Source organism: Triturus cristatus, chromosome 8 (genome assembly GCF_964204655.1).
Source record: "Triturus cristatus chromosome 8, aTriCri1.1, whole genome shotgun sequence".
Lineage (NCBI taxonomy): Eukaryota > Metazoa > Chordata > Amphibia > Caudata > Salamandridae > Triturus > Triturus cristatus.
The window spans coordinates 774498569-774513378 of NC_140591.1; the positions used below are offsets into that span (position 1 = coordinate 774498569).

The 14810-nt window shown below is 43.2% G+C and overlaps 1 protein-coding gene across 1 annotated transcript in view; it reads right to left on the minus strand.

The window, feature by feature from the left end:
- The window catches only part of TUBGCP3 (tubulin gamma complex component 3), a 370876-nt gene that overhangs the window by 172265 nt on the left and 183801 nt on the right, over positions 1–14810 (minus strand). Inside the window, exons 5-8 of the mRNA XM_085622213.1 lie at positions 12175–12386; positions 6200–6372; positions 5673–5791; positions 1796–1921 (exon numbers count right to left, since the gene is read on the minus strand). Of these exons, the coding sequence (XP_085478339.1) occupies positions 1796–1921; positions 5673–5791; positions 6200–6372; positions 12175–12386 (630 nt within the window). The remainder of the gene's footprint in view (positions 1–1795; positions 1922–5672; positions 5792–6199; positions 6373–12174; positions 12387–14810) is intronic.

Genomic DNA, 14810 nt, shown 5'->3' on the forward strand with positions numbered 1-14810 from the left:
CCCCCACCACCACTGCCCTGATGAGGATTTTAGTTAACCAAGCGGAAAGTCAGCTGTCTTTCACCCCCTATACGTGGCTCATGACGTTACTTTAGATGGAGTAACAATATAATCTTTTGCTTTTTGTGCTGTGCACACCCTGAACTGATGTATGTTAATGTGCCCTCATGTGATGAAGGAAAAGAAGACACTGTGAAAAAATGTAATTCCCTAGGATCACACAATGTGGTGAAGTGGAAGACTGGATTGATGCAACTCATCACTACGCAGTTATCTCTGTCACTCTCCAATTATAGGTCATAGCTTAATGGCTTGCGTTTAATTCTCTAACGCACTAACTCAGTGGATTGTGTTAAATGCAAGCGGGCTCTGCCTGTTTCACAAGGATTGGTGGTGATAGTGTTTAGGGAGTGTGAGGGTTTAATACGCAAGCTAAAATAAAAACCAGTGAACAAACCTTTGGCCAGTGCATTGAGGCAGTTTGTTCCATGTAGCTAAAGTCTTTATTCCTGGTCATCCATTTTCTAATTCGTTCATCCACCCTCTCTTGACCCACGCAGGTTCAATGACTGAACAAGGGCCTAAAATAAAAAATGTGTGGTAAAGGCACTCTAAGTGCATGTTTCGGTCTCGCCTAGGCAGTGCTTGTGCTGTGTCTTCGAGACATGCTGTGTTCAGGATCTGGGTTTTAAGCTCCACCCATTGTACGCCCATGTTTTCAACTGCTCTTGTGACTGTCTTTTGTGAATGCCTTTTATTCTTTGGCTAGTTTGCTTGGTAGTCTCACCTTAGTCTCTCCTTTTCCACTCTTGTATCCTCCCGTAAAGACAGGCCTTTTTACACGTGCTCTTACTCTGTGCATTTCAATCATAATTGCAGAGCACTACTTTCTTAATAAGCTGGTGTTGCAGGCACGAAGCTACCACTTCCCGACTGCACTACCTCAACCCTAAAGGTATTTATAATGCATTTTAATTGTTCTGGTGCAGCACGGCATGCCGCGCTTTACCTTGAACTATGGTGGCTGCGCCTTTCTTTTGCTCGGCACGGCTCGCCCAAATCCTTTTTTAAAATAAAGAACTGAAAACACACTTTTACTGTCAGCGTGGCGCCAGTTTCACAAGCCCCGCGCTTTATCCTTTAGTTGCAGCTTTGGCACGCTCGCCCACCTCCATTTTTTAAATAAAGAACTTACAACATACTTTTACTCCTGTGCTGCTTCTCTTTACCTTCAACCAGCCCCTCTGCTTGTTTCTTTTGTTGCAGCGCCGCATGTTTGCAGAAACATATCCAATGGTATTTTTTCTTTCTTTATTTACTTTTTGTCGCACAGCACGATTCCTCACAGGGTGCAGTACCTTATGTGGCCAAAAGGTTTCTCTAGGAACACCCAGTGATAACATGTGGTACTGCACCCTTTCACTGCTTCGCGCACAGTAAATACAAGTTTTCCTATCCAGAATAATGTGCGGCATAGCTAAATACTTATAAGGTCCCAAAAGCGAAAACTACTGCATTGCAAAATGCTTGTTTTTTAAAAATTGTCTGGAGGGAGTACCACCCACAGCACACCACCACCCTTGTGGTCAGCTCACTCCCCGCACTCGCGGACGAGCGTATGAAGGCTTGACTAACAATTTGCCAGGGCGGCTTTTGGTTTATAGTCTGCTCTGGACTTAAACTTATCAGATATTAAACAGGTGGGATATCCACAAGTGATCCACATTACAAGAACTCACTCAATTGTAACTCAAACAGGAAGTTGAGGAAATGACTTTTTATTTGAATACCTTACCTGTCCAACAAGCCCAAATGACCGGTCCAGGCTCCTCTGGTCAGCGTATTTTCTTATTTTATTATGCAGCCAGCCAAGCTCTGCAAGCCGACTCGTCGTATCTTTTAAAGATTTGGAAACTGCAATCTGAAACATACATTCATGGACAAATGTAAAGATAATTAGGATACATGTTGCTTTAAAGAATCGCTTCTTGGTCTGATCACAAGGTGGCAGCAAAACCAAGAGCAACATATCTTTGACTTTTCAACAATAGCAGCTCTGGGGAGTTATACAGAGTGCATTGAGAAAGGGAGCAGGGAACAACAATCATGATTAAATGGGGTGATATGCAATGGCAAGCAGGCGAAGTTGCCTCAACAAGTTTATCTTGAGTTGCTGTGCCCTGCAAAACAGATTTATTTTCTCAGGGTGAAAATATGTCTTTAGATAGTTATGTGACCTGAGAAATTTGCAAGGAATGAAATGGTCTTTCAAAGAGATCTTGAGTCGATGAGATTTTTCTTGGGAGAGAAAACCACAAAGGCTGCGGGGTGCCCTAAGATAAAGGTTTAAGTCTGTTATGGCACTGCTTAAGAGCAGCGCCCAGTAATGTGACGGCACTGAAATAATGGACAGCCCTCAGTGGGATGGTAAGGACAGCTCCCAGTGTGACGGCACTGCAGTAAGGGATAGCTCCCAGTGTGACGGCACTGCAGTAAGGGATAGCTCCTAGTGTGACGGCACTGCAGTGAAGGACAGCTCACAGCATGACGGCACTGCAGTAAGGGACAGCTCCCAGCGTGACGGCACTGCAGTAAGGGACAGCTCCCAGCGTGACGGCACTGCAGTAAGGGACAGCTTCCAGTGAGACGGCACTGCAGTATGGGACAGCTCACAGTGTGATGGCAGTGTGACGGTACTGCAGTAGGGGACAGCTCACAGTGTGACTGCACTGCAGTAAGGGACAGTTCCAAGCGTGACAGCGCTGCGGTAAGGGACAGTTCCAAGCGCTGCGGTAAGGGACAGTTCCAAGCGTGACAGCGCTGCGGTAAGGGACAGTTCCAAGCGTGACAGCGCTGCAGTAAGGGACAGTTCCAAGCGTGACAGCGCTGCAGTAAGGGACAGTTCCAAGCGTGACAGCGCTGCAGTAAGGGACAGTTCCCAGTGTGACTGCACTGCAGCAAGGGGCAGCTCACACTGAGGACACTGCAATTACATCTGCTTCCAATGCGATGCCACTGCAGTGACAGCATCGCCCAGACTGACATTGCTGCATTAGAACAGCTCATAGGGTAATAGAGCTACAGTAAACCACAAATGTGATGTCATGGAAGTCGATTATAACACTGAGTGCTATATCAACATATTAAGGATGGTTCCTAGTTTTGTATCACATTATTGGCAGCGCACAGTGTGATGAGAGTAGTGGGAAGCTACGTGTGGACACAATGACATCTCTGCAGCTTTCATCACCATCATCCGTGGCACAATCCTACAATTATTTACATTCTACCTCATCAATGGACAGCAATTTTTTCAGACTCTACATCAAAATCTCCTCAAACAACAATATACAGAGACTCTAATGGAAACCTAATAGACTTCACACCCAACTGAAGTAACAGGACAAATCCCTCAGATTCACCATGGACTCGAACCTCACTCAAAAGCACATTGCCAAGAAGACCAAAACAGCTTGCTTCGAACTCTCTATCCTTAGAAATGTGAAACCTTTTCTGACAGGATAAGACTTCAGAATGACAGTTCAAACCCTGGTTCTCTGCCACCTTGACAGAGGTAACACTCTGTGCAAAGGCATCCCAGAGACCACCCTTACACCCATGAAAGGCATCCTTCACACAGCAGCACTACAGCTCATCAAGGGGCTGAAGTAATCTGACCACATCACCCTCATGTTAAAGGATCTATACTGGCTCCTCTTGCACGTCCAGATCATGATAAAGATTGACTGCATCATTTACAAGGCCCTCGACAACAAGACCCCCTCTTTCTACCTAACGACCTAGCAATATCTGGAAGTCAACGCCAGAAGAGGCCCTCCAACATCACCAGGTTTGACTTAGCTGCACGTCAGATAAAACAAGCCTTCGCAGTTTACATCCCCAAGATCTGGTACCACATCCCCCCAACACCATCAGAACAGCACACCCCTCCTACAATTCAGGAAGAAACTGAAAACTCACCTCTTCAAGGAACACTAACAAGTATAGGCTGACCTCTCACCACTCCCACTAGCTCTACCTCCTCCTTCTACCGCTTTGCCCCCTTGTAACCCCACTGGGGCATGGACCTTGTAAAGCACTCCATTGCTAAACAGCTAAGCTTGTGCTCTAAAAATACCAAAACAGACATAAGTACAAGCGTTGCACAGATTTTGGATCAGTCTCTGAAAGTATGTCAGGGCCCAGCTTTTAGTTAGTTTTTCATTCTGTCAATTTAGACTCCAACCGTCTCTCCTCCACAATGTAAGACACATGCCTCAAAATATTGTTACCGCAAACCAGTATAAACCTGCCTCAGTTAAGGGAACAGACTCACCAACTGGAGATCATTTGAACGCTATAAAGTATCTTCACCCACCAACTGTCAGCCTCTAGAGGTAGCACCGTGGCCACAAGCTACTATGGGGGCGTTCTATGGCACACCAAGTTAATGAAATAACTGAATACATAACTACATATTGATCTACTTTCTTCTGGGTATTGTTAATCACTTTTGGGGATTTGATAAAAGCATTTAAGCATTAGTGCATGTTACCCTTAAATCTGCAACACAACAGTAACCTTTGAAGCGGACCAGTTGTACACACCACAGGGGGCAACAGTTACAAAAGGGAGTTTTAGCCCTTCAGAATTATGCAAGGGAGCCTGACTTTACTTATGTGCAGTCATTAAAACTTTGCATTTGCGGTTGACAGAACAATACAGATCCAGAAACTCTGACTTACCAATAAAGATTTCTACAGCAAAGGCCTAGGTACCTTAACGGAGCCTTCCCGTACTCCCAGCTGACTCAACTAGAGGCCAGAGCCAAAATCTGCTAAACATCTACCAGCTGCAGTGCAAAGATTCTACAAGTGGATCTTTTCACAACCATAGCACCACCCTGTGCAATTCTCTACTACTGCACCTCAACTTCAAGACAAAGCGTACACAGCTCAGAAGATCTGAGACTACTAACAAATCTGTTCTAAGAATCTTAAACTTCTGACCACATTGCAATCTTATACTCTGCAACTTCCTTAATTGCCATCCCATCGCCCTCTTGCTTTGGTCCACTTTTCAGAGCTTGGAAGTGACTTTAGGTTCCACAAATACTATACAAAGGAATAAAGATCAATTAAATACGATAATGCTTTTTTTTGCAAAAGAAAAATGCAGCACCAAATATCTTCAAGGTTATGGTTTGGCCAACTCAAGCAAAGACAAGCCAAAAAAACATGGCATACATCAAATCTCTTGACAAAACACATATCAATTCACTCATGTAGTAGATTACACATTATATCAGCTTTCTGCTTCGCAAGCTTTCAGAGGCAACAAAATGAACCTCGCATTGTTAAAAACAAAAAGGAACAATTTCAAAATGAGTTTTAAGCCCATGGCAATATTTCGGTTTTCTAGAAAAGCAGATACTGCAAGGGAGTGGGATATAAAGCACCAAAACGGCAAGCCACACAACAAAAGTGCGTGCAAGATGTTTGAAGCAGCAGAAGTGGTGTGGAAACGTCTAGTAAAAAGAACCCGTACTTAAATGGCCACACTATGAAAACTACAGGTACAGTGAATGTATGTTTTTTTCACAATACTCTACTTAATATCATGCACACAAAATACAACTTTAAACACTCAAAAAGGAATAAATATTGGCATACCTTTCCTTCTACTTTATAACAGTTTTCAGAATTGCACATTTTGATGAATTTGCCATCGATTCCCTGGAAGACATACAGAATGTCTCTCACAAGAAGGGCCTCTGTGATTTCAATAGACCCTAGAACATAAAACAAAGGTATTCGTGCACTGAGGTTGCAGATTGAACAATGCAGGATCGTGAACTTGAAGGTATTTGGAAAAACAAACTGGTACAATATCAGACTCAAAGGTCTAAGATGCTACAAAGAAAACAAAACACACATTTCTCAGATGAGGGGGACGCCACCCTAACTCGCAGATGTCCTTATCATCTAACAAGAGCTTTTAGGGAAGTCCACCATACTACCAAGAGGATCAACGAAAATACTGGACTACGATGAAGTGGTAAGATTCACAATACATTAAACGGATGGAAAGAAAGTGAGTTTCTGGGTTACTGTCCCCAACTCTTTCAGAGAAGTAAAAAGGGGCCTGGGAATGTTTTCTCACAGAAACAGGGATAATCTTCCTATAATATGTTCCTTACCATTTATTTCTCCTTCTCGTCTTGTCCTTGGCATACTACGTATTAGGGTGTTTGGCAGAGCCTTTGAGGTAGAGGTCTGTAGGGAAGGCTGGCCAGCAGTCATGGTCCAGGCAAGGCGTGACCCCAGCTGCTGTCTGAGGGAATCTCCCATTCCAGGGGTTTGATAGGATTGGCTAAAAAGAATCATAGTCTTAGTTTGTTTAACTCTTACTGTTGTTATATAGAAACAAAGACATTTTACAGTAGCGTATGAAATACCAAGAAGAGGGAACCATCAGTTTGACCATGTACCTATATTAAACCCCAAACACATCAACTTAGTGACCCCTTCATATCTCATTTGATAGTGTGTGGTCTGAAGACATACCTTCCAATCATTAATTGAACTACTATCTTGGACTACCAATTTATTCAATAACGCTTTCAAAATTGTCACTTGTGTAGCAAAGAACAGGCCCTTACATTTACACTGTTAAGTACCTACAGCACATGATATAATAGAGCACTGTATAGGTTATGTGTATTTGTAAAGTGCACCATCACCTGCTCAGCATATCCTGGTGCTGAGCAGGTGTGTGAGCCTAACCTGGTCAATGGCAGGATGGTTAATTGAAAAGTCAGGTCTTCAGCTTCTTGCATAATTCAAGTAGAGTGGAGAAGGGTGTGATGTGGAGTGAGAGGTTGTTACAGGCTTAGGAGCAATGTCTGTCCTACTGATCTGGTTTTGTGTATGCGCTTGATGTATGAGAGTAGGATTCCCGCAGAGCAGAGGTGGCTGGGTGGTTGGAGGAAGATGATTCAACTGTTCAGGTAGATGAGGCCTGAGTTGTGTAGGGCCCTGAATGTACGTGTAAGGAATTTGAAATGAGCTTGCCAGTATATCATGAGCCAGTGGAACTTCCTGAGGTGTAGTGTGATGCAAGTTATGTGTGGAAGGTTGAGGACGAGTCTGGCTGCCAAGCTCTGGATGGTTTGCAGTTTTCTGGTGAGTTGCTTGGTGATCCTGGCATTGAGGGTGCTCCCCCCTAGTCCAACTTGCTGGTGAATAGGGTGTCAGTGATAGTTTTACTAGTGTTACTTGGAAGCTATTTTAAGATCTTCCTGAGCATCTTCAGGGTGTGGAAGCAGGGTCCAGTGATGGCCTGACTTACATGGTCATCTCCAGTTTGCTGGCAATGGTTATTATGAAATTCCTGGCGTCGGTGCTGGGGTGGATCAGAGTTCGGCTATCCGCCAGTTGCAGTCCCATGATGAGGTGTTCTTGCTGAAGATCCATCCTTCTGTATTGTCAGTGTTGAGCATGACACAGCTGACTTTCATCCAGTTAACTACTTCAGTCTTGCTGGTAGTGAACTACATTCTTGTGTTGGGTGTCTTGTTCGAGAGGGAGAGAAGGAGTTGTGTGTCCTCGTCATAGGAGAGGATGTTAATGTAGTGTACACAGACGACATTGGCCAGGGCGTTGAAGAGGGTGTGGTTGAGCGATAAACCTTGAGGCACTCCGCAGTTGAATATGTGGGCTGCCGAGGAGTGAATATGCATTGCAACTCTTTCATTAAAACTGCCCTTTACTGAACTTTGATTTCCCTTTATATGCATATTCGGTCCACACAGAAATCTGGTGTGCAGATGAAACAGTCACTCAATTCAGTGAGAAGTGATCTCCAACCCACAAAACATCCATAAGTGTTGAGTCAAGGAGAGGAAACCAAAAGAGACAAAGAGGTTCCAGTAAAGGCCAAATAACCAATAAACATAGAGGTAATGTGGTACATGTTTATCCAGTGTGCTTGCACGCAAAAAACGTCTTTGGTTACAAAAGTAACTTATCACACTTCAGGAAAGGACACCTCACAATTGAAGAAAATCCCTAAACTAGAACTACACCAACAACCTGCAGCCCAGCAATCTTACTGGTCAGAAATGATAACTTAAGGATGAGCAGTTACCAGAAATACACTTGCATCTAACCTAAAAGAGAACTAAGACAGCTGGGCATCGATCAATTAGTAATAAAAACATATGGACATAGCCAGTAACAAATATGTGCGGTTTTGACATATGTTTCATATAAAAAAAACACTCTTTGCAATGGCTTTGCTTTTAGAATATTGCTAACTGCTAATGGGTGAGCAGTTAACCGATTTGCCTGCCTCTCATATAGAAAATCTTATAAAAAAAATTCAGGAATATGCTACCATGCATAGGGCTAGGTCACATGTGCTCATCTCTACGACATTCAACATTTATATGGGCTCACTCATCCATTTTGGATTAGCCAGACCAACATCACAAATTATTTGCATCAACGATACTGATGAAAAACACGTCTGCCTTCAAAGTGTCAGAACATTGAGCCTGGTACAGTGTGGCACAGTGAAAAGGTAAATCTATTTACCTGGCCAATCCACTGCTTTTAAGAGCAAATATGTGCTGACTGCAATTTAACATTCTTGCTTCTGCCTACCTCCAGCTTCTGCCCTAACCCCCACCCAACCGCCCAAATACAGTGGTCAAGGGTGTTAGCTCAAAACAAATCATGCTCCAATATATGCTCTTGGAAATATACCCCAAGGTTTTAAGTATATTGAAACCCTTACAATCCCGAAGATGACACTGAAGGATGTATGGAAGCGGATCATACTTCTACCGACTTGAGGATTTAGAACTACTCATCTAACAATACAAAACCTATCGCCCTGAAGAAGTCGATGGTAATAAACTCCAACAACAAAACACTTGTTACCTGGGGGATCTATGCAGACCTCTTGGAAAGCATAAAATCACGAGAAGACAATCAAAACTCTCCCTGCTGTTCATTGTGAAACTGTTTGAGTGCTTAAAGGCGATTTTGTACAATTTGGACTTGTTCCGTTGAGCTGCAGGAGGCCGCTTCACCCTTTTTGAGATCTACCTTGTGTGCGCTAAATATAAACCAGTCATCCTTGCATCCTCTGGATGCAACAGGACCCACTGATCAAGTAAAGCACAGACTACTGGGCAATCTTCAATACGCAAAAGCAAGACTGATGGATCTTCAGAGGGCAGAGATCTAGGATGTGCAACACCTTCTGCCCCCACTTTGCAGCACGACCACACCTCTTGCTCTTCAGAAACATTTAAAAAAATTCATCCTAGCAAGCCTTCAACTGTTGATATCATATGGGAGTGACGCAACCTTTCTGTTTATGTACACCCATTACATCCCATACATTCACGTATTTAAGTGCACATCTTTCATTCATAAACGTGTTGCATCACGTATTCAACTGCATGTGTATAACATTTGCTTCATAATAGTTTGATAGTATATATATATTCAAATATATTCATATATGTTCATTTGGTTCATAATATGGGACATCATTCAGTGAAGTTGAAACAACATTAGTATGTTTATTTTGCATTTCACATCATTCTGCAAGGGGCCTGTCCTTTTCAAAATAACCAAATAAGAATATTTAATCTTGGTACGGAGAAGAATTTTCAACTGCCCGGGAGACTTGGTTTGTGCAAGTTGTAGCTGAAAACACACTCTGCGAAGGCAATCTGTTCTTAAAGCCAGCCCGGCCTTATCAACGCACTATGGAACACACCAACAGAAACACAAAGCAGCTTTCTGAAAGTGCAGAACATGCCTTTTGTTTGGCTAAGGTATGTGGGATAGAGTACTTAGACTAGCACTTTTAGTGCTAAAACAGCTTACCTAGAGGCTAGAAGGGAGGGAATGGTGAACAGAGACTGAGTCCATCACACAACAAAACGACCTTATGAAATAACTGTTATTATGCTGCAATTCTTTTTAATATTTTGTTTTTTAATTAAGTATTTGCCATTGTATTGTTTGTTAAATAGTTATATCGATACACATTATCTCCAGTAGATTAGGACATTCAGTTGAATAAATTATTAAAAAATTGTGTGTGGAAGCGTGTCAATCAGTGGATAAAAGTAGTTTGGAGCGCACTAATAAACCAATAATCCTGCAAGTCTCACAAGACTGGTCGTTGCCCAGAACGCACCATTCTCAGGTAATGTGGAGGTGGTTTGTGGGTTACAGTCCGCCACCCTCCTGGTCTTTAGTTGGTATTAACCCTGCACGTGGCAAGAGGATTTTCCGGGCCTAAAACTGGGCCATATTTAGCAGAAGATTACAATAATGCATCAGGTGGAAGCAATCAACTGATGTCAAACAGCTCATCATACCATACCATCACCAGACCCTTTTCTCACTAAGGGCCATATGTAGGTAAATTACATTTACCGATTCTTAAATACCGAATTTTACCGATTCGGTATTTATGAATCGGTAAATGTAATGTAGGTAAATTATTACCGATTCGGTAAATATCGGTATTTAAGAATCGGTATTTACCGAATCGGTAATGGCAACTGGCTTCCCATTCATTCCTATGGGCCTGGAGGCCCATAGGAATGAATGGGAAGCCAGTTACCATTACTGAATCGGTAAATACCGAATCGGTAATGGGGGAGGCAGTATCATGGGTGGCAGGGTGTCACATTAACACCCTGTTGCACCCCTGATTCGTCCATGTGTGCACATGTGGCGCACATACATGCCCTAAGGGCATGTATGTCTGCCACATTGCACACTTCAAATAGCACAATAATGCTTTTTTACAGGTATTCGTCATTTACCATCAACTTTTAGTTGGTTGTAAATAACGAATCCACACACCGACGAGACACTCCCCCCTACATATCATTTCAGGATTCGGTATTTACCGAATCGGTAATTTTACCGATTCGGTAATTTTACAGATTCTGTAAATTACCGAATCCTGAAATGTGCCCCCTACATAGCAAAAGCCTAAATACCGGTCAGTAACGGGATATTAACCGAAAATCGGCCGTTACCGACCGGTATTTGGCTTCCTACATATGGCCCTATGTCTTTTATCCTCTACAAAATGCATATTCTTTTCCAAAGGCGATCTTACTCCCAGCTCCATACGCAGCTAATTTTGACATTCAAGAATACCATAGTAATAAAAAAAGAATTAATGTAAACCTTTGATTAAGTTCATCTAACTGTGATAATTACTACACTCTAAATTCCATTGCACAGTGTCTTTCTACACTACAAATTAATTTAATTGTGAATGTCTATTGCACAACTAAAAATGCAAGATACTTTACACAAAATAAACAGTGAAATTAAATAAAATTGATATCGCCATATTGATGGCATTTTTGCAGAATACTGCATCAGTTATGCTGAAATGAGAGGAAAAAAAGATGGAAAGTGATTTCCAATTACGCACTCTGCTAACCCCTGTCATGTACAGCACACTGTCACCTAAAAGGATCTTTTAAGAAATGTAACAAGCACTACAAATAAATAAAGAACTACAATCTAGTTTCCTGCAGGTGAAATTCCAACAGAAAAAATATTTTTATATGGTTTTATATAACTATGCATGATAAATACATTTACGGTTATATATGGTTTATTTGTATGGACAAAAAAATTATACACAAAAGTGAGATTAAAGCTGTCGGCGAAAGGGCATAGTCAAAAACATTAGAATTGGCCCAAACTACAGTGTACAATTTAAATAAATTCTAGTAAATCCAGCACCGTCCGAAGAGGTCACTGTTTATCCACCAATATAAGTGTTATATTCACCTCTTGTGCGCAGCTTGTGATGCGACATGTTTTGTGTGTTGAGCACGGGAATGAGAATGTCAATGATGGAATGTTGAGGTAGAATGTGATAGACAGCTGTGACAGTTAGAGCAATGGAGTTGGCAGGTCAGAGCCAGCTGGGGTGTTCATTAAATATACTCCCTTCTTATAACTTACCTCGTGTGTTGAGAGCGTGATTAGTGTATTTTCACACTGGCGACGAGGATGGGATAGGAACCCACGCGTGCATAGCACAATGGATTAGCAATCAATAGCCTTAAAGCATGACAAGACCAAAACCTAGATTGTCAATTGGTTTACATACCTTGGAAGAAGGGACTGTGGTGGTGGGGTAGGACCATTCAAGGTGTGCGTATTTACGCTGCTGATACCGCTGCTCCCCATGGGCCCTGAACTCTGTGCAGACTGCACACCCCTGTCCTGGTAATTTAATGGCAGGCTCTGAGGTCGGGCAAAGTAGTATGGCGTAGAATGTGCATCACGTGGCAAAGCCTGGGCAAACAGTGTGGTATAACCCTTTAAACAAAATAAACAGTTTAATGAAGCAAAAATATACTCAACACTGTTCTTTTTTCTATATTGAAAAATAAAAATGCTCGATTCTTAATAAATAAAATAAATGTAGAATATACCAAGCAGTCTGCGAAAACAGTTCTAAAGTACATTAAAGACATAAAAGTTACATGCATCTATTTTACTGTATAATAATCTATCTGTATTTAAGAAACAGACATTAACCAATTCATCTTTTCACCTCAACCCACCACACCCACACAGGGTCACTAATCAAATGTATGCCTTCTTTCTGCTGCACTTCCGCTACAGTGCTCCAAGACTGGCACTTCCACTACAATTACTAACCACTGAAGAAATTACAACTCATTCTTGCCCAGAGCGATGCAGTGGGTCGGATTAAGCCAGATTTTGCTGTGGCCTTTGATATGGTGGATCATTTCATTCTGAGCAATTGTGTGAGAGAGAATGTATATCTGGCACTGTATTATACTGATTTCAATCGCTTTTTAAGTGACACACAAGAAAGGAGCCCCTCATCCTTCAGCTCAGCGGATACTATGGTTGCAACAGGGTTTCCCTCAGTGATCCTTTCTCTCCCTGCTGCTTCTTACCATCTGCACCTGACCACTCTCAAAACGTACTAAATTATTTGGCTGCACAGCATTTTCTTAAGTAGGTGTGTTAGACCTGGCATCTTTTGGCATGTTTCCCCTGTCTTTTTACTTTCTGACCTCCTGGTTTTGACTCGGTTCTTGCTTGTTTAGTGTCTCTGCGCACTTTCTCCCTGCTGTTAAGTGGTAAAGTGCAACTGCTCCTATTGTAAATTGTATTATGGATTGGTGTTTCCATGATTGACATATCTGTTTTACTGGTAAGTTCCTAGTAAAGCACACAGAGTGCCAGGGCCTGTATATCGAATGTTGCTAGTGGGCTTGCAGCACGGATTGTGCCACCCACACGAGTAGCCTTTCAAAGGGTTCCTAGACCTGCAACTGCAGTGTCTGCGAGCAGTTTTTACTGCCCTGTCGAATTGGCAAGTGCACCAACTTGCCAAGCCCTAACCTTCCCTGTTATTACATGTGAGCAGCACCCCTAAGGTAGGCCCAAGATACCCCTATGGGCAAGGTGCAGTGCATTTGAAAGGTAGGACATGTATTGGCGTGTGTGACATATCCTGATCGTGAAATACAGTATATTTTGTTTTTCACTATTGAAAGGCTACCTGTCCCACAGGATGGAATGGGAAGTACTGGGTAACATTTTAAGAGTATATTTTCCCATTGGAGCAAGATAGATAAATTGAGATTAGTATGCCTGAACTCAGAATGTAAAAATGCATCGTTTAGAAAAGATGATTTTTATGTTCTGTGTTTGAAAATACCACTTTTAGAAAGTAGGCATTTTCTTGCTTAGCCATCCTGTGTCTTTTTGCTGGGTAGTGGATTGACTGTCTGGCTTTGGAGTGACAGGGGATGGGGATGTGCATTCTCTTAAAAAAGGCACTGGAGAGGGGGCCGGGGGGTGGCGAGGTATGGACAGCCTTTCCTGGAGGAGTCAGGCTAGGCTGAATAGACCTAAGCTGCATTTAGAGTAGTGGGAGATTTCCTTGCACCGGAATGGGCCTGGTCTGCCCTAGACAATTCTTTCTCCACCTCCTGCCGGAAAGCTGGGACAGAGAGGACCAAACTGGTTTGGACGGAGCACAAATACTCTCTGCCCAAGAGAACAAAGAGAAACAGAGTACAAATGTTTTGTCCCAGACCCCAGAACTTTAGGACTGACTTGGATCAAGGAACCTGCCAAGAAGAAGAACTGGAACAACTGCCAGGAGGTGTACTGCCCCTTTCCTGTGTTGTTGCTTTGGTGGGTTGACCTACAGTTGCTGCTTCTGCTTTGCGCAGTAAAAGGACTGGACCGAGCTTTCATCACTTGCTGCCGAGCATCTCCAAGGGCTCGAAATAGAACTTGCCTCCCGGTCACGAAGTCCCAGAGACAGCAAAGACTTCACTTACCTCTGGAAATGTGGGTTTCAGTTGCCACAGAGGGGGAAAGCACCCAACACCATCACCAACACTGATGCTGGCTCCGTGACCAGAAGGCACCACCGCACTTCGCACCTCAACCCTGGTCTCACCGATGACTACGACCGCTGCGACCACCAAGCTGCTGCTTGCACCGCGTCCTGTGGACACTGCACTCCACACCAACACTTCACTCCGCCGACCTGGTCTCACCGACGATGTCGCTGCGTGCTGACCTCGACACCCGTGATTGTAACGAGGTTTGGGGGCACCACTTGTAAGTCACACAACGCACTACCCTGTCCCACTACGCAGCCTGGGCTGACCAATGCCAGCTCCCATGAGCACAGCAGCCATTGTCTCACTGACGCAGCTGGACGACTGTCAACGAACCGCTGCCTGC